Consider the following 19,409-nt stretch of genomic DNA (forward strand, 5'->3'; position numbering starts at 1 on the left):
CCTCCCAGATGATGTGGTGCATATACAGACACACATACACTCAGCAGGCCTGCCGGACAGCACGGATTACGAGTAGAGTCATCGCATCACACAACTGAATGAACTGCAGCCCACCATCTATGGAGAATTCCAGTGCAGCAAGAGCAATGCTGACTTATAGTCAGCAGGGCGTCTCATAGTCTCCTATAGAAAAAACTCACCACTGGTGTTACACTATACACTTGTGACCTTTAGCACACTATGAGATTTAATGGTGTCTCATAGTTTAGAGGCTACTGTTGATGATATAACAGGCATGGATGTTCTGCCCATGTAGTACTGCTCACATTACAGTTATATCCAGAGTTAAATAAAAACTACAATGAGCGATCTCTTAGCGCTTTCTGAAAATAACAAGCACTGGACTCATTCTTGTGTCAACAATGTTGAGCATGATGATTCTGGGTGTGTCCAGGCCAGGTGTTGGGATGCATTTAGGCATGTGAGACCAGCTGCGGTCAAACAGCTGCTCTCAAAACGTTATCCCACAGATAGACAGTTAAGAGAGAGAGAGGTTTAAGAATGGGTGTAAGTGATAAGCTAGACAGAAAAACCAGGAAAAGGACTTGCCTTACAGCTGCTCAGAAGTACAGTGTCAAAATCGAGTGGAAGCTGTGAATTAGGTTGCTAAAGCAACATTGCAAATTGAAGGAAGAGCTTCACACGTATCTGTCAGAGCCAAGGCTTGGTGTGAAATTAAAACAAGCTGCACAGAATCAAAACGACTGAAGCCATACAGTAATCATAAAACGATAAAGGACACATCTGTACTCGACTGTGTTCCCACAGTGTAGCCTATGGAAAACTCAACTGCTCTCCTTTCATCTGTGTTATTTCTTCAGTTGGTGCAAAGATGGAGGTGTTTGTGTTGGCTGGGAGGGCCTGAGAGCTCAGGCTGGCTTGGAGCTTGCAGCAGTGTGACTGTGTGACTGGGGCAAGACCAGACTGGGCTGCTGCTCTTGTCAAATGAAATAGTTAGAAGTCCTGAAAGTGTTTGTCAGGAGCAAGTCGTTGCTTAAGCTGCAACAGGGGCAGCATTCCCTCCCACAGCAAATGTTCGACGCCAGCACAGTCTGAGACAAGGTGAGGAGAGGTGCTAGCTGGATTACTGCCAGTCAGTCTCATGCCTCACATGTTAAAGCCATTACCACTGGTGCACTGGAGACCGACTGCAGACTGCTCCTGTTTCTTTGCAAGACCAGGAAAGATTGAGGGCCAAGAAGGCTTCTCTGTCTGGAAGACTTTTCCAGACTACGAAGGTAGAAAACATAATAAGAAGCAAGTCGTCCATTGAGTGTCAAAGTCATCCCTGGCTCTTTTTACACTCTTTGCATCTTTTAGATGAAGTGTCTTTAACTAAGATCATAACGCCGAAGACTCATGCCGTTACAGACCTGCACTGTATCCCACTTTGACTCCAGATATCAGTAACTGAACACCACATATGAGCAAAGTCCATAATCGCGGGCTACAGGCTGTAAACTTTCACTGGATTGTAAATATCCCAAATGGTTTATACAAAACACTATAACCAGATCATAAAATGCTCGACAGCCTTCCTCTCCACAAACTAATCTATAAACAAAGCACACAATTGCCAGATGTCAGGCGAACATTTTTTGTCATCTGGCTGATTTGTTTAGAGAAATCAGAAAATCTGAACGGAACCTGGTGAAGAAAAAGAAAAATCCAGTGGGTGTCTTACAAGTACCAGAGCCGTTTGTAGCCACAAACAGCTGTTTGGAACACAGCAGACGTTATCTGCCCTTAACAGCCACTGAATAAAAATTCCCCTATTTTTGCCCCTGGCTGTCCAGATTCAGTAAATCACCCTTAAAGAGCGCTGCAGACATTAAGTCATCGCTGCATTTTAATCCAAGTCAAACATGTGCTTTAAATACACAGAACGCAGATGATTTACTCGCTATAATATGAAACGGTTGGCTGGAGGTGAATACTTGGCTGTAACTGAAAAACAATAACGGTAACGGAAAATTCGGTGTGTGCGTGTAGCCACCAGAACCCTGACATCCACTCACCTCCACGATGCTGCGCAGGTCCTTGACGTACATGCGCTCTGTCTCGATGATCTCCATGACAACACGGTCCACATAGGTCAACTTTGGGTTGGGCGCCATGGTGCCCGTGACGACAGGTGAGGCGGGGATGTGAGGTATTTCGCCAATAGCCTTCCTGTTGGCGGTGGCGTTGTTGTTGTTCCACTGGTTGCTGATCACCCTGGGCTCCAGCTGTTCCTGCCAGCGGCCTCTGGAACCTGCCAGGGTGGGACTCTGGCTCCCGGCCTGCTCTCTGGTGCTTTCTGCCGGGCTCAGTTCCAAGTCGATGTCCTCCTCGCTCGGTATGGGTGGTGTGGTGGAGGAAGGAAGGGCCACTGTGCTCCCAAACAGGCTGCGACTATCACGGGATGAACCGGAGGACAGGGTGGACACCAGGCTCACTGGACGGTCACCCTCTCCGTCCAGTGGCTCCACACAAACCTGGCCGTAACAGTCGGGGCCCAAATCGACGCTTTCCTGGACATGTTCACTGGTGGGGAGGGATGAGGACAGCTGAGGAGATTCTGGGAGAAGAACAATAACAGAGGGTAGGTGTCAGCATTTAAGAATGCCAAAGGGAAACCTACAGGCAGACACAATACACGATTTAAAAAATGTTTTATAAGCAAGTGTAGGAGTTTAAAAGATTGGATGGCAATGAATGTAATGTAGTGTAATGTAAGCTCTTTAAATACTTATCATTAGGTTTTTTCTTGTAATATCATCAACCATATTTATGTGTTTGAATACCTGGCAATTGACCTGTAACTCATCTTTTATTGACAGCCGCTGTGGAGCTACACAGGAGTGTTTAAGATAACTTAAGTAGTTTAGATGAAACTGCTAAAAGTAAATTGCCCATCTATTGATGTATTGTGTCGGTATTTCCTTAGATATGCAGCTCCCAAGAGCAAACAACTCAATGGAGCGATATTTAGCAGATTTATTATATTTCATTGGAGTCAGGAAGGTGAACTATTAGACACTTAAGACAAGTTTGGATAAAAAACAGATGTGCTTTACATTGTCTTGAAGGATGCATTCTTCCACCAAGCAGACTATTCACAATCAGGGTCCAAATTCTATAAACATTCTAGCAATGCTGAACAGACTGTTGTCCGAGAATCAATAAGAGACAGCTTTTGAAGCTCTGTGCAACTGCTCCCTGACTAAGATGCCGAGGAGTGGCTTACAGTAAAAAGCCTCTCTCAAATCATTACTGACATGGCCTAATTACAACACTGCCTATTCTATGGAAAACCCAGCCATTTCCTCTTGCTCTCCTGAATACTGAAGGCTGAACCTTGGAAAAACAGAGAGGGGGGGAAACTGATGAGAAGAAAAAAAAAAATGGGTAAAGGGAACAGGAGCTTTGTTTATGTGTCTTTATGGAGCTATGTCTGAATTTAAGAGAAATGGAGTCCATACTCAGTTTCACATCCTTCCTGGCCAGATGGGGAATTTTCCTCACAAATGTTTCCTACATATATATATATATATATATAGACAGATATATATATGAATGAAGTCATGGTGGTGTGACAATGAAGCACTGAGAGGCCACTGTGCAGAGAGCTCCATTTCCTTAATATTTAGAGTGCAAAGAGGTCAAAACCATTCTGCCCAGCTAAAGAAATGAAGCTTTGTCACGTGATTTGACTTCAGGCTAATAAATGGAAATCTATGAGGCTGAAACCATCATTAAGCAAATCATTACGTGCACAGTCTTAGATAGGTGATATTGCCAAGTGGAGCTGGAGAGGATAATTTGGTGTTGATAGCCCACAGATGTAGCTTATGTCATGAGCCTGAAATATGCTCTATTTTATTCTGTGCCAGTGTTGACAAGCTTTCAACTTTAATATCTCCTTTGATAGATATGCATCACTGGTGAGCAGGTTTAATAAAATCCTGATGTTGCAGAGAAAACGTGTTTTATTCTTAGTATCGTTCTGTACGAGGATGCAGCCACACTACACTGATTCACCTTGAACTATTTGGCTAACTTGTGACTCACTTTATTTCTCATACAGAACATACAGACCTCTATGGTTCTCCTTGGAATAAATAATGTTAAACAAGCCAAACATTTCACATAAGAGCATGGGAAGAGCCCAAAGTCAGTGATTTATGAAGTCTTGAGAAAAGCGGGATGTGCAGCTGGATGATGGGCTTCACAGGAAAAGTCAAACTGCCTTTCAGTTCATTCACACACACAACTACACACACACACACCTCTTGGCATGCTGAAACTTTCCATGAGTCAGTACTGAGCTCATGTAGTTCACACTACACTACTTGCTGCACAATCCACACCAAGCCTTCCCAACAACACTTTTCCCATGCAAAACCTCACTGGGAGAAACAGATGAGCTGGCAAGCAGAAGCTGACCACTAGAGAAAGCTCTGTTTACGCGCCGTGACAAATCACAGGGTTGATGGTGTAAAGGGAGTGTAGTGGTGAGCTATTACACTCACTACACCACGATGAATTAGAACGAGGCATCTGCTTCCTTTGCCACTTCTGTCTTTGCTTTTAGTTTTGGGCTTTGCTCTGTCTGGCATGTGAAACTCCCTTCCTCTTTCCATCTCTTCCTCCCACCTAATACTCCTCTATAATAAAGCCACTGTGCTGCCGACTGCAGGCGCTGCCAAGTTAAAAGGAGGAAGAGGAACAACGCAGTGTGGAATAAGGTTGGCCCAAATTTAAAACCGTACTCTCCTAGTTACTACACCATTTCACAGATTCATTATCTGAATCTGCTTACGCACAACATAAGTGAGAAAACAGGACATGCATGAACGAACTGAGCTAAGAAGTAAACAGCGGTAGAGCAGGAATACTTTCTGACTTATCTAAAGCCAACAACACACACTTGACTTCAGGACCAGCTCAGCTGCAACTGCGGCTTAGACTGACCACTTCAGATACAGACTGTACAGGCAGGAATTATCTGTATGTGGAGCTGATACCACACACACCACATGTTTTGGTGAAAAGCAGCACTGGTGGACCAAGAGCTGCATATGTTGAAACAGGCTGTGCAGAGGAATGCAAATAACCTGGTGGGCTAAGAAGACAAAGGTCATTGCCAGTGTAGCCTGTATCCTTTCTGACTCCATTCCTTCATCACAAATGTGGTTTTTATCCATCAGATTTAGTTCTCTTCTCTCAATATACTCTCAGTATAAGCAACCAGCAGCGTGCAGACAGTATAACAGCAGAGTGTCTGGTCTTGCTCACTGCCACAGCATCTCTTCAGCATGTGCTAAAATTTATCACTAATCTCTGAGGGATCTGTAGCCACAGTGGCAAAGCTTTTGCCCGTTGCTGTGCCACCCTGATGTGGAAAGCTGTGAAGTGTCTAGTGTCAAATTTAGCCTTTCAAACAACTACACACATTTCAAATAAAGACAGCAAGACTGTAGCCTGTACTTTAAATACAGACACAGTAAAATATCTACACACTGCTTAATCCTCACTAGGGTCGCGGGGGGAGTCTATCCCAGCTGACTCAGGGTGAAGGCAGGGGACACCCTGGACAGGTCACCAGTCTATCGCAGGGCTACACTTAGAGACAGACAACCAAGCACACTCACATTCACACCTACGGACAATTTAGAGTCACCAATTAACCTCAACATGTTTTTGGACTGTGGGAGGAAGCCGGAGAACCCAGAGAGAACCCACACTGCACGGGGAGAACATGCAAACTCAACGCAGAAAGATCTCAGGCATCCTAACTAGGATGCGAACTGGGGATCTTCTGGCCGAGCCACCATGTAGCCCAGGAATAATGAATACATACACTAAATAAAATTTAATATGACATTAAAGCAAATTGGCCTTCAGCAATGGGTACTGATCAAACATCTGCACAGGTTTCTGACCGCTTTCAGACAATTTGTCACCATTAGCTTTATTGGAAGGAAAAATAGTTCTTGGAATTCATCTTTTAAAGCCCAAATGCCAGTGATTTTTATGGCAATAACTTCAGGGAAAGCTCCATAAAAAGAAACTACCATAACAGGGCAGTGAGCTGCACATTACTTCAAACCATCTGTTTTCTGAAGAACCACTAACTGGCTAAAGGAGTAAAATATTACATCTTCACACAAACAAATACTTCTGAGCACATCTTTTTGTGTGTGCTAACGGTTTTTGTAGGTGACAACTGTTCTTTTAACACTTGAGGGAAGACATATTTAGAAATTGCACAAAATTGTGAATTTCTCCACTGTGAGATAAATAAAGGCATATCCTATCTTATCTTAAAATAGTGCACAGGTCACAGCAGCTAAACAATACACTATATATCATGATGAGAGTTATCAAGGAGAAGTATCATGTACAGGTGAAGGTCTGATCTGAGTGTTGCATGCTTTCACAACATCTGCCATACTTGAGGTATGTGAGTAAGCATTTCGTTTATATCAGCACATTTCAGAACTTTTTAGAATCCTGTCGAAATCTAATTTAAGAGCATAATTGCGTTTATTTTAGAAAATGACTTTTTTGCCTCTTTTTTATAAACAACTTAGTGGGCAGACCCGTTAAATCATATGTTACACTGAATAGTGGTGGAGAGTGTTAAGTATACAGACACGGTCCAGAGAAAAATCCATTTCAGCCAAGCCAAGAATGTCATTTTCACATTCACGCACTACAATTTCACAAAGTATTCTACCTCAGCTAAACACAGCACTCTCCTTTGTTTCAGTTCTGCATCAATACAGTTGTTAGCTCACAGTAACCATTAACCAAGCCAAGGCTAGAGGGACAGTATAGTATTTGAGTTACATTTCAGAGAACCTCTTAACCTCATTACCTGAAAACACTCTTTCAAAGTCTATTTAATCTTAACAAAGTCATTTACAAGGCTAAGTGTACAGAGACTGTGTGGTCCTGAATGGATTACATTGGGTCAGACACTTGTGTGAACACACCGCTAATGTTGTTGTTAAATGTAAAATGTTAGGAATCCCAGAAAAAAAAACAGCCAGCCACTCAACGTAATTCTTTAAATTCCAGTTTCCTGACTGTTAAGCTGAGGTTAACATTTACAGACAAAGGTGTTTTAATGCTATAAGCATGACCACCCTTCTCTTTTGTGCCTCCCTGATTCAGTATCTTCTGGAGTGGACACAGCTCCACTGTACATTACTACAACTTGTAACCACTAAAGTAAGGTAATTTGATTGATAGGAAACAAGTGAGTTTGAGGAATATGATTTACGGTAAATGCTTTAGTCTGTTTCATCGCTGAAAACAGACAGGACACCCACTCACAGAGGGGCTCCATGACTAATCAGTCTGGAACCAACAATGTAAAGTCTATGCTTGTTTCCATTTCAGTCTGAGCTTATCAGACAGTTAACAATGCGGACTGTTCATAAAAATGTCCACCTCTGACATCACGGTTATGTGTGTGACGTGCAGTGCTTTTCAGGATGGTGCACGACTTGAATAGACACACTGGAATGAATACCTCAGCACCTGGTTATTAGCTTTTCTAAAAGGCTACAGTTACATTTATGACTGCGATGATGTCTGTCTGTCTTAAGCTGCTGCTGCATGGAACACAAAGCATTCCTTTATACACAAAACACTCTGGCTTGCATTAAAACAATTTTTGCATTCTTGTTCAATGACAGGATACACCTACAGAACAGTTATTACGATCAGTAATATGTTCTTTTATCAAGCACCGCAGACATTATGTGGCATCTTTATTGATGCATCATTTTTTCCCCCCAGCTGAATAATACCCTTTTCTCAGAGAACACGATAAGCCCCAGCATGTATCTATGACGTTAGTCGCTAGCTACGTAGCTCTGTTATGATGTGACTCGCATTTTCTCATCAGTTCATGCAAACCTGCCTCTATGCAGATATAACCATGCAAATTGTTTCCAGGACAAGCTATGCTATTCTTTTCTCTTACATGTAAAATCATCCTGTCCATGTACCTGGCTTATCTGTTCTGTTTTGCACTCAACAGGATGAAAGCATCGAGATCTTTGTAAATGCTGTATTGCATAATACAATGTCTGCTTGACTGAAGAGTATTAGGAAACAAACTAGACACAAACAAGAATAATAAGTATGTTCGTTGAAGATTACAGTGCAGGTTTCAAACCGCACCATGGAAAATATTACAAGCATCAACAGCAGACAATAACAATCCTTGTAAAGAAATATTTGAAATATCTCTATACAAGCAAAGTTATATACATTTTTTTAATTTACAAAGGTCTCAAAATATCAAAACTTGCATACCTTTAATATGGAACAGATGTGATTAGTCCATTAAAGCAAGAAGGCTGAAAGAACAATTGTCAAAGTCCAGGAACATTTCTAAATCACCTTTACCGAACTCATCTCCACTGTATCCAACTCCTGTGACTAAACTTCTAATGTGATGAATGATGAGTGTGTGCCTCTCATTTAAAGAGGAGCCGTTTCCCGAAGAGACACACCTGTATGACTATTTCTGCTGAACTCACTCAGAACCCAAGTCTAGCCTAAATTGAAATGTACCCACTAGAATATCAAGAGCTTGTGCCACAGGTCCCTACTGTGCTGTCCAGTCTGGCTCGTGGCCTTTTGTTGTCTAGGCAAATCAGGAGCAAAGAAACAGGAACAACACAGCATATATTTATGCTCGACATGCAAATCTGAAAGCTAAAGGAGAATTTAACATTAGACTGACTGGAAAGTGATATGTAACCACACACGTTGTTCCTCCAGGCATTTGCTCCGTGTGGCCTGTCTGTCATTAGCACCAGTGTTTAGCTTTCCTAGAGAATAGAAAACAAACAATTAAAGTATGTAAGACTAACCGCACTGCGGACAGAACATCCCACAGAAAAGAAACAAGCCCTTACCTGCTCAGTTATTAACCTTCACACAGCTGCTCCTGCTTGATTCACACTGACTCATGTATCGAACGATGATGAATTTGAACCCAGTGGAAAATGAATCACATCTAAAGTCACCTTGCGATATTTCTCCAGACACGCTCTGCAACTGATGATAAAACTGAAATATTGCTAATCGAAGTGCATTGCTCCATTGAATCATCTTGGTGCCATTAGGTTTACTGGGTGCCTGGTTCTGTCTTGGCAGCTTCATATATTACCACTATCCCCTTGGGACAAGAACGTTTCTTTACAAATGTTAGTAATTTGGGATGCATCTACGCCAACGGAAGTGTCCACAGTAAAGTTTACAAGTTCTCTTGCGACACACCTGTATTTTCCTTGACGAAAATTATAGCTTAAAGCAGGCTTTTGCTGTCTTTTCATCATTTTCTTTATTATGGTGGTACAAAGTAACTTCTTTGTCACTGCCACTCACCAAAGGAGAACTTTCACCTGCCACATTAAAGCTTGTAACACGATTGAAAATCCCAGTTCCTAATTGGCAGATTAGTGTGTTCACTCAAAAGCAAGGAAACAACAAAAACAACTTCGAACCAGCTCCAGAGGAGACTGCTAATCTGCTAACTTATCCTTCAGTTTCTGACCCTGTTTCCCTTGGGGGATAAAGAGGGAATCGTGTATTGCACTACATCTTAATAAAGCCCTTCTGCCCCTTAAGACCCACTCTGAACTTCCTTTTTCAACACCCCTTCACAACCTTTGGCAATCAGCTCCTCCCCCCAATGGCTGTTGGGAGACACGGGAGGTAGCCTTGCACTGATCTCCTTGGGAAAAACTCCTCCCCACCTGGCAACGGTGAATGGCAGCCCCTCAGGAGGGCATGAGGCGCAAGCATAAAGGGTGCCTCCGAGGATTAGGCCTTAAGTCTTCACAGACCATTATCAAGCAGCATGAGTCAGAACACCGGTGATTAGACACTGAGACCGATGGCCTGAATTGATTTCTTATTCCTTGATGGAGGAAAGAATTTAGGTCGCTTCAAGTGTTTTCTGCTTTTAACAGTCCTTCATATGTCACACGTGGTTTTAATGCCATGTTAATAATTAGCCTGAAGGTCGGTAAATAAACCGCAGAGGACAACAGGGGCTGAATACACACATGCACACTGAACTAGCATTCCTCACTGACAGTCAAGGTCAAAATGTTTTCACTGGGAACTTTTTGGGGGAATTCTGGTGTTTGAAAGTTTGAAAGTGAAACTAACGCTGTGTATTAATCTTGCTTAAACATCCAGATACTTCTGCAGTTTTTCAGTCTCTTCAAAAGCCAATGATGGTGTCCTTTTGTTTCCTTTGTTTCCTTGTCTACTGCTTCTTTTTCTTTATCGATGTGTGCTACTGTATTTGTCGGTGTTGTGCTGTTTCTAGAACAACAACTTCCCTGAGGTACCCTACCAAAGGGATCAATAAAGTTCTATCTGAATCTGAATCTGAATCTGCATGCATGGGGATGTCAGGCAGGAGTTAGGCTCAAAGGATGGCTAGTGCCGCAAAATATTATGTTTTTTAACAGTCTCTGAAAAAAAAAACTTAACATGAAATGAAGGTATCAGTCATATTTCAACCTTATAATACACATTTCTTAAAAAACAGGAGAGCGGCATGAAGAGACATGTTTCAGAGAGGTAGATTTCTCAAAGTAACAAGAGGACAAAACTCCTCAAAATGCTCAAATTTAATCCTCTGAAACTCCCCTGTGCTGAATCCAGACTCTTAAAGGATCCAACCGTGCCAGCTGACCTCAGTGCATAGGCATGTGATGATCCACTTAGGAAACTCCTCCATCAACAAGCCCCCCCTCCAAGAGCTCTTCAGGCGATCGCACACAGCCAGTCCAGGATCTATTCAAAACTCACATTTCCTCTGGCCAACACACACTTCTGGGCTCTGAGGTGTGAGTCCATTGTAAACCTTACCACCAATTTGACAATCTACAACCAAACTGCTGTCCTGTTAGCACCTCTCTGCAAAGTCCACATGGACTGGTGGCGGGACAGCTGTGTGAAGTGTGAGGGGGAGGAGGTCGCTGAGAACACTACACTCATTTAACATCAAGCTGTTTGCTGCATGCTGTGTTATAAAGGGTGTGACCTGTATTGTTCTTGTTGTTTAGAGCCTTAATTAAACTTATTGTACATTGCAATCAAATGACAACACTTTGACACTTAGCTTTGTCTGTCTTTGTGTACATTGACGGAACGCTCAAGCTTTTCTCATGCTCTAATAAATCACAAGAAACAACATTAATTACATAAACAATCATTTACAACAACATATCATTAAAACGGCCACAACATTGTTATGGCTTAGCACCATGTCTGCAAGTGTGATTATATTTAATGCACGGCATACTTGCCTAACTGAATGCGAGGTGTTGTCGAGGAAGCTGATAAGAGTTTTATAGATTCAAATGGGTTTTGAAGAGGCCATCTAACAGGAACAACCAAAGCAGAGAGCCTGTAACTAATGTGGGTAATCCACCGGAAGAGCACTATAGAAGGAATGCTATTGTGGGAGGCTGTAAAATAATTTACATTCAAATAAATTCTTTTGTACAGAACATAGGAGTTTGAGTCGAACAGTGAAATGAACTACAGTGAATGCGGCGCTGTATGAATTCAACTACAATAGCAGCTGTTATATAATGGATTAGCATAAACTTATGCAACGCTAGTGTAATTTTGCAGACATTCAAGACAAGGGGCTGCTGGGAGTTTCAGTGCACGAGTTCAAATTTTTGCCGAACAGGAGTAGCTGCAGGCTCACCTGAGGCCGCCCGTGATTAATGCTACAGGCAATTAAGCAGAGAAAAGAGTTCCAGTCCACGAGCTCCATTAACAAGCCCACTCAGAGACGCAGTCATCCCTGCCATCATCTATCTACGTCCACAACCCTATGCCCACTGGTCTGGAAAAGCTGCAGTGAATGGAGATGATCCGTCCGTCCCCCCAGAACCCCTTTAAAGCTGTACATTCTGCATACACAGCTACATTCCTGCTTGGGGTTAAGTAGGTCAGAGGGAACCTTTATCTTTGAGAGAGTTGTTTCATGCAGCCTCAGGTCTGTTAATGCCTGGCTGAGCCACTGTCATTGGATTGACAGTCCGGACATGCGTTTGTACTTCACCGTTAGCCTATATTTCACATGTGGGTGACAAGGATTGTAATCATGCTGGCTCGTGTTCCACCGTGGTGATAAAAGTTTAACTTTGATGGAGGGTCTTAGGTAGGTTTCCATCATTTACTTTGTCTGGGGAAAGATTTCAAGAGCAGAACAATAAAAAAAAAATACTCTCAACAGCTGAAAAGAACATCTTGGTGGGCCTTTTCTTATATAGTAATTCTGTCTGATAATGCACAGTGCCGTTCAAGTTCTTTTGACTTTAAAATCCTTAGACCCTTTAGAGGAATTGGAGCTGGATGGTTACTACAACCTTTTTATTGTTTACCTTGACCAGACAGTGTGCTTCCTTTCAACATGTGCATTCCTCCTGTCAGCTAACCACATCCAATCATCACCTCACACAGATAGCACATTACCAGCAACCCTGCCCCTTAATTAACATCCATCCATCCACAGCGGGGGGGAGCCAGGTCGGTCACACTTTAACTCCAGCTAATCATAAACAAACCAGTCTGAAAATGTTTCAACTGCAAGTAGGTGTTCTGTCATTGCCACGGTGTTATGTACAAGACATCTGAGCTGAAAAATGAGCTGTGAGAATGTGTAGTTGGTGTAGAGTGGCCTTTTCTGGAAATAGAGACAGAAATGTTCATGAGGGCAGCACACGTGTCCCCTTAAAAGCCTCCTCTGGCCAAAGCTGAACCAAAGGGATAGGCGTGGGGAGGGAGAAAAGCAACCATTGACACATTAATATTCTTCAGCCAAAGTGGAAGTCTAATGCCAAATGTGTTCAGTAGAGAGGAGAGGAGTTGAGGGGGTGGTGGGGAGTTGAGGGACAGAGCAGGCAAACAGATACAAAGAGTCCCTGTGTCAATGCTGTGGCTCTCTGACTGAAGATAATGAACACTAAAATAATATGTAATTTGAGTGGCCCCCAGCATACAAGGTCAGCACCACTGGCTAGACTAACCATCTTGGCTGTCAGTGGTTCTGACACGTTCTGGTTTGATGTGTAAGTGTTCAGGGGTTTCAGCTGGATGAAGGGGGTTGGCCGAGCTCCACGGCTACACAAAGAGCCTCTCTGCCAGCCGGGACTGTAGGAGGGGAGTTCATTGCTCTCTCAGCTCTGCCTCTCAAAAGCCTCTACATTTCCTCTATTCTTCCATTTCAAGCATTTTTCCATTCACTTCTGCTGCACTTCTGTGTTATGTTAGCAAACTGTCCTGGGAAACCAGATATACCAGTAGGAATAAACGGATTTATTAAAACTCTTGTATCATAAATCTGGCCAATTCATAGAATGCAATTACCAGAGCAGAGGCCACACTAAATATAACTGCAGTGCTCTTACCTTCCCCCATTGGGCCCTGGTGGAGAGCAGAATGAGACCCCTCTGGCATGGCACGCAGGCCTCTGGAGCTGACAAAAGAAAACATTAAGGGTCAAAGAGAATCCAGGAATTTCATTGTCAAGACTTAGAGTAAATACAGTGGGGAAAAAATGTTTATCATCTTCCAGAGGGTAGATTCATAGTGAAAAAGAAGAAAAGAAAAGAGAGAAAAAAAACACCCTTGGTTCTTTACTCTGTTCTTTTGTCAACAACGAGCTCACCCTTCTCTCTCAACTGGACATGGATCTTATATAAAAGGGAAATTCTTCCCATTCCCCTGCTCACAGCTCTCCATTGGCTCGTGCCAGCCACTTGGTAACGCGTAGTGAAGCTAGGGTCGAGGTATGTACAGGCGACTGTGATATGAACCCATTTTAATCTGTAAAAAAAATGGGCAGTCCAACTTGACATGAATGGACGCTGCTATAAATATGAGTGCATGTTATATTGAATTACTGTAAAATAAAACAGGTAAAACACTAAATAAATACATTTACCCTAAACAAGCTTTGTTGCATTTTATTCAGCAATTCAAGTCACATCAAAACAAGCCTCTCATTATCAGTGTAACCATCCAGCGGCATTGCAGCTTCACCCCTGGTGGCTCGTATTTTTCTAATCCCTTATGCCAGCGGTGTTCTTAATGATGAGCCGTGCCCCCCCTCGGAGCCACTGTGCTGCCAGTTTCTCACATCACTGCCTCTCAGTCTCCTTACAGCAAATTAACACTGTGCATGAGAACTTGTCTCTCTGTGATTCCTGGTCAGCCTCCGGCCTTTTAACCATCACATTCTTGGGCCAGCTAGATCAGAGGAGCAGGAATTCTTCGGGGATTAGGATGGGCATTGTTCCTTTTGCGTCTGCTGGCCACTGTGCCGAGCTGACAGCCGGGCCAGCCGAGGCAAAACTGAGCCCGCTGCCAGGAAGTTCGCCAATTAAGATGTGCAGGAATGCAAGGAGAGAAGTCACAGAGCTGGATCTGCACACTAAGATCACTGCTTCACTGCAGCCTGGATTAAAGTAGACTTTGTTTACTAGACAAAAAAAAACAATGCCATAAAGCTATTAGTATTTGTTGTTCATCTCAAGGCAGATCACAACATGTGAATAAGAGAGGGGGGGGAAAATCATTCAACTGTCTTAAAATTAAATGTAGGTTTTGGTTGGACTCATACGACATTTACTTATTTACTTACTCTGTACACTTTCAGACCACTGGCAGCACTATGAAAGTTTTTTTTTTTCCAGTGACACCATTTGTTTGTAACTCCTACATGCACAAGAATGCAGACACGCAGCAGCAGGATACACAATCACGTTGATGGCCTCACAAAATTCCACTGATTTACAATGTGTGGCGCTAAGTAAAGCAACAAGCGTAAGATGACTGTATGGGCATTAAAGGTTACAGGGAACAGAATGAACATGCTTAGATTTGTAAATATTCTAATAAAGAAATAAATTCAAACAGGTAAGACTGTTCTTGTGGTTCTTTTTTATCCACATAGAATGTCTACATACATTTTCCAGTTTTAACTTGTTGTGGATTACAAATTAACCAATCCAGTCAACCGTACCATTTTAATTTTCTCTTTCGTGCCTTAAACATATATGTTAACAATCTTGCTGTAGCGCAAAGAGTGCAACAAATGCTGTAAACCCTGTAAACAACTACGCTCAGTGTAAGTCTATGCAGTGACATTCTTTAAGTCTGAAGCCTCCTCTGTTTTGGACCAAGCTTGGCCAATTGATTTTCAAGTGGTTGGTTAGTTTGTGTGACCTACAAGGCAGCGCAGATGTTGACGGTGAGGCTTTGAACTTGTCTCAGTGAACAGTGAACTAATAAAAACCTCAGATAATCCCACCTACTACGACCTCTGAACTACCCCTGCCTAATGACCAGACCAAAACTATGCTAATCTGTCTTTGGTCAATGAGAGGCTAGACTGGGTATAATGGGCTCAAACTTCGATACGCTCTAGACGTCTGGGTCTTAAAAATGTTTTCCCAATGTCTTATCAAGGGCTGCTGGTAGGTGTAGAAAGACGGTTTGCGTAGAGACGGTAAAAAATGATTTAATACGTCTAACAGGACACGGTAAAGCAGTAAAACCCACAATCTGAAAACATCTGGACAGAATTCAACATCCATAACTCATTCGCTTTCCCCTTGTATTTGCTGACATATGGCGATTTCAAATCTTTGTTTTCCTAGGGAGGGGGCACGGCCAAAATTCAAATCCTAAAGAAAACACTACCATACAGGCGGACATTCATGCCAAGCTGACCACCTGTGCTTAAACTGGTTGCCATTTCACACAAATGGAGAGCATTTGGTTCCCACAGCTGATGACTGCATTACCCGCAGCATGAACCTCCCGCATGGGAATTTGCAACTTGCCCCTTAATTGAAGACAGATGCCACCAGAGCCAATCTGATGGTTATTAAAAGAAAGAACTGCAACGGATCATTTCTTCAGACGCACTGATAAAACTTCCTTGTTCCTCTAATAGACAGGCTTTACACTGATCCAGGCAGCTTGAATTCCTTTCTTTAAACAAAACAAACAGATGAATAAGCAGAGCAGATGCCGGCCAAGATACAGCACTCATGCAAATAAAAAGGAAATTTATACCGAGTCATCACCGCAGATACGCTAAAAAGCTCGCTCTTCAGAAATACACACTGACAAAAGTATACCTTGAGCCAAGATCTTAGGCTTGACATGTTATAGGAAAAGTGTCCTCAGGGGGGTGAAAAGTCTCTGGAGTATTTTTTTTTTTTACTATTGACAGTCTGTTAGTGTTATGAGGGAAGTGAAACCAGTGAACATGTCTGCAGAGGAAGCCAAAGGAAAACAACACTTCTCCTCTTGTGGAGACATGCCACTTTCTCTGTCTCTTCAGGAAGGCTTACAGAGGGCACAGACAAGGCAGTGGGGACATGACATCATATTTAATCCAAAAAGTCTTTGTTGAATACCAAGACTTTTGCCAATTCATTGACGCATTATCATTTAAATGCAAAAGTAAGATGTATCACAATGTTCAAACATGTCTGTGAAGATTCTCAGTCATCCAGGTCATGGTTATTCCCATAGATTAATCGTAGCAACTGGACTTGCTTGAGTTCTTTGAAGACGTTTCACCTCTCATCCAAGAGGCTTCATCCTAAAGGAGCCAGTAACACCTGAGTTTCAATTGGGGGAGGAGCAACCACCCACAACTGAAACAGAAACTCAGGTGTTAATGGCTCCTTTAGGATATAAGTATCTGGAAGTCTCAGCTAGTCAGTCAGAACTGATGAAGCCTCTTGGACGAGAGCTGAAACATCTTCAAGAAACTTGAGCAAGTCCAGCTGCTCCGATTAATCTACAAGAATAACAACGTTCAAAGACAACCGCCAACTGACGACACGCACAACAAATGACGTTCAGTTTGGGCATCGGAAACCAAAAAAAAAAACATAATCAGCCTTTTGTGCAACAATTAAAAATGCAAATTGATTTTCTCTGGTGCAGAATGAGTTGATGGGAGCAGGAACTAAAAATAGCCCAGAAAATTCCTCCTGTAATTCTCTCTCACAGTCCGAGACCTACCGCATCACGATGAATGAAGCTGGAAGCATGACATAAGCCTCGTGGGACATCTATAGCCAATCACGGTGGAGCAGATTTCCATAAGACACCATCAGTCGGGACGGATGTTTACCTTCAGAGCAAATAAAAACCCAACCTGGCATGGCTTTCAGAGGTCCAGGGTCCTACTTGCTAACTGAGTCTTTATTATTTCAGCATCGGTGCCATGTTTATCTTGCATGACCTCTCCGTTGCCCTCTTACCCCATCCAGCCCCGCAGAAAATACCCCCCGAAAAACAGCCTTTCTGTGAGTGCCCTCTTTCCCACATTACTCCTGCAGTCGGTCCCCTGACACACGGGCTTTAAGAGACTAACAGCTTTTCATTCACTGGGGGAAAACAATACGCCCTGATGGTTGCTCTTCATCTCAATCAAATCCACATCCTTTACAAAAGGCGCTGCCCCAACCTTCCCACAGACACACAACATACGAGCTTCTTATGTCCGCTGCATTTCTAAGCATGCTGCCTGGATGTGATAAGTGATCCATCTCCACGAGCACCCACAGGGCACTTTGAAGAGTTTTGCCCATATGGTGCACGTATACTCAAGCCGAAATAGCCCTTAATGGGAGAATAATTGTTTCCTACTGCTGTGAAAAAGGAGAAATAGCTATTTTCACCTCCTCCACCAGCGACCTATGACCGCAGAATGCATACCTGGCAAGTGAGGCTGGCAAGTGCCATCTGAACGGGCAAACGACAAGTGAAGTCTTCCAGTTCTTTACAATTATAAACGGTAGACAACCAGAGGGTAAGCGGTCCTCCATACTGTCCCACCGTGATTGGAGGGGAAAGGGCAGAACTAGCTGAGTAAAATTAGATGTCAAGGCTTCAAATAGAATTGGCGTGCGCCCTTTTAAAGGTACATTACACCACATCTGCAGGCAAAAAGCTCCCCGGCGGCTTTATGAGAGCCTGTCAGTGTTGCAATGACAAAAACACAAGAGTCAGACCTCCCTCGGGTGTCTGGAATGCTAAATCACTTATGGCACTCACTCTCCGCTTTCAAATAAACACAATGTTGTTAGGTCTTGTTTAAAGCCAACCTTTAACTCTCACAGTGTAACCCTAGCTCTAACTTGTAAAAAAAAAAAACCTGGAACTTACGGGCCTCATGAGATCCAGGTCCACCGCCTCCAAGCAGCATCAAAAAAAAGCAAAGAACCACTAAATCACAAAGAGGGTGACTTATGAGAAGCTAAGATGCAGGGTTTTAAAATCTCCGTGGATGAAGCCACCTTTGTATTCGACAGCTCTTGTAATTTTATCACAGCTGCAGCATACCAAGACTCGGGCCAAACTCTGAGATCCAAGACACACTCGGGCAGCTTCCTGTCTGGACCACCTATAAGACAGCGCCGGTCATCTCTCCGAGGCAAACCTCTATCTGAAACGAAGTTGAGACTTTATTGTCCGAAAGGTCAAGTGAGGTCAAAGAAGCAGAAGATGGAACTTTTCAGCGGTAATTGATTGATTTTTGTCCCATTCTTCTTTAACAGCTGGTGGGGAGAGCCACTGACCTATGAACAAGCTGCATTTAAAACCCTCACTGTTTCTCACTGGGGCGCTCATTAGGAAAAACAATTAGGCTTGCCGGGGCCAAGTATGGGCACCATAGGGGGGCAAAATAGGATGCAGGGGAAAAGAGGAAATGGCAAATGATTCAGCTGCAGCATAAAGATTAGTTTAGTCTGACATGAGTGTTACAGGGGGAAAATCTCATTCCCTAAAAAAAAAAAAAGAAGGAAAAAAAAAAAGTACAGACAGCAGCAGCAGCTGACCAAAGTTCATTCAACTGAGAGTGTTTTACTTCAAAGACAAACACGACTTATCTGACTGAAACTCTGCAGCACCTCAGGTTATGAAGTCATGTGAGGCAGAACATGCATTTCAAATCTGGTGCCAATATATCTGTAAGCAATGCAAAGTTAAAGGCAAGACGAGGTCATCATCAGGAATGTTGTGAAAGGGTTTGGCCAGAAGTCACAAGCAAACTACATGATGTTTTGTAGCTTTGACACTTAGCAACGGTTAATCTCTTTTTTTTTCTTTCCTCCTGAAACTGAGTAATTGGTCGTTTTAATCCCTCTATTCTTCTTTTTTTTTTCTCACAACCCGAGTAGGAAAGACAATAAAATATGTCTCCAAACAGCTCTAAAATAAAAATCTAAATACCGACAGAATAACCAGCAACGTTTGACATGTACAGTAGCCTG

At 42.9% G+C, this 19,409-nt stretch overlaps 1 protein-coding gene across 3 annotated transcripts in view; it reads right to left on the reverse strand.

The window, feature by feature from the left end:
• Positions 1-19,409, reverse strand: part of LOC103357032 (pleckstrin homology domain-containing family G member 3) — a 33,533-nt gene that overhangs the window by 13,927 nt on the left and 197 nt on the right. For all 3 annotated transcript variants that reach the window (XM_008281411.1, XM_008281410.1, XM_008281409.1), the window contains exons 2-3: positions 13,515-13,582; positions 2,079-2,620 (exon numbers count right to left, since the gene is read on the reverse strand). In XM_008281411.1, coding sequence (XP_008279633.1) covers positions 2,079-2,620; positions 13,515-13,563 — 591 coding nt within the window. In that variant the 5' untranslated portion in view covers positions 13,564-13,582. The remainder of the gene's footprint in view (positions 1-2,078; positions 2,621-13,514; positions 13,583-19,409) is intronic.

The sequence above is a fragment of the Stegastes partitus genome, unplaced genomic scaffold (assembly GCF_000690725.1).
Source record: "Stegastes partitus isolate 25-593 unplaced genomic scaffold, Stegastes_partitus-1.0.2 Scaffold233, whole genome shotgun sequence".
NCBI lineage: Eukaryota > Metazoa > Chordata > Actinopteri > Pomacentridae > Stegastes > Stegastes partitus.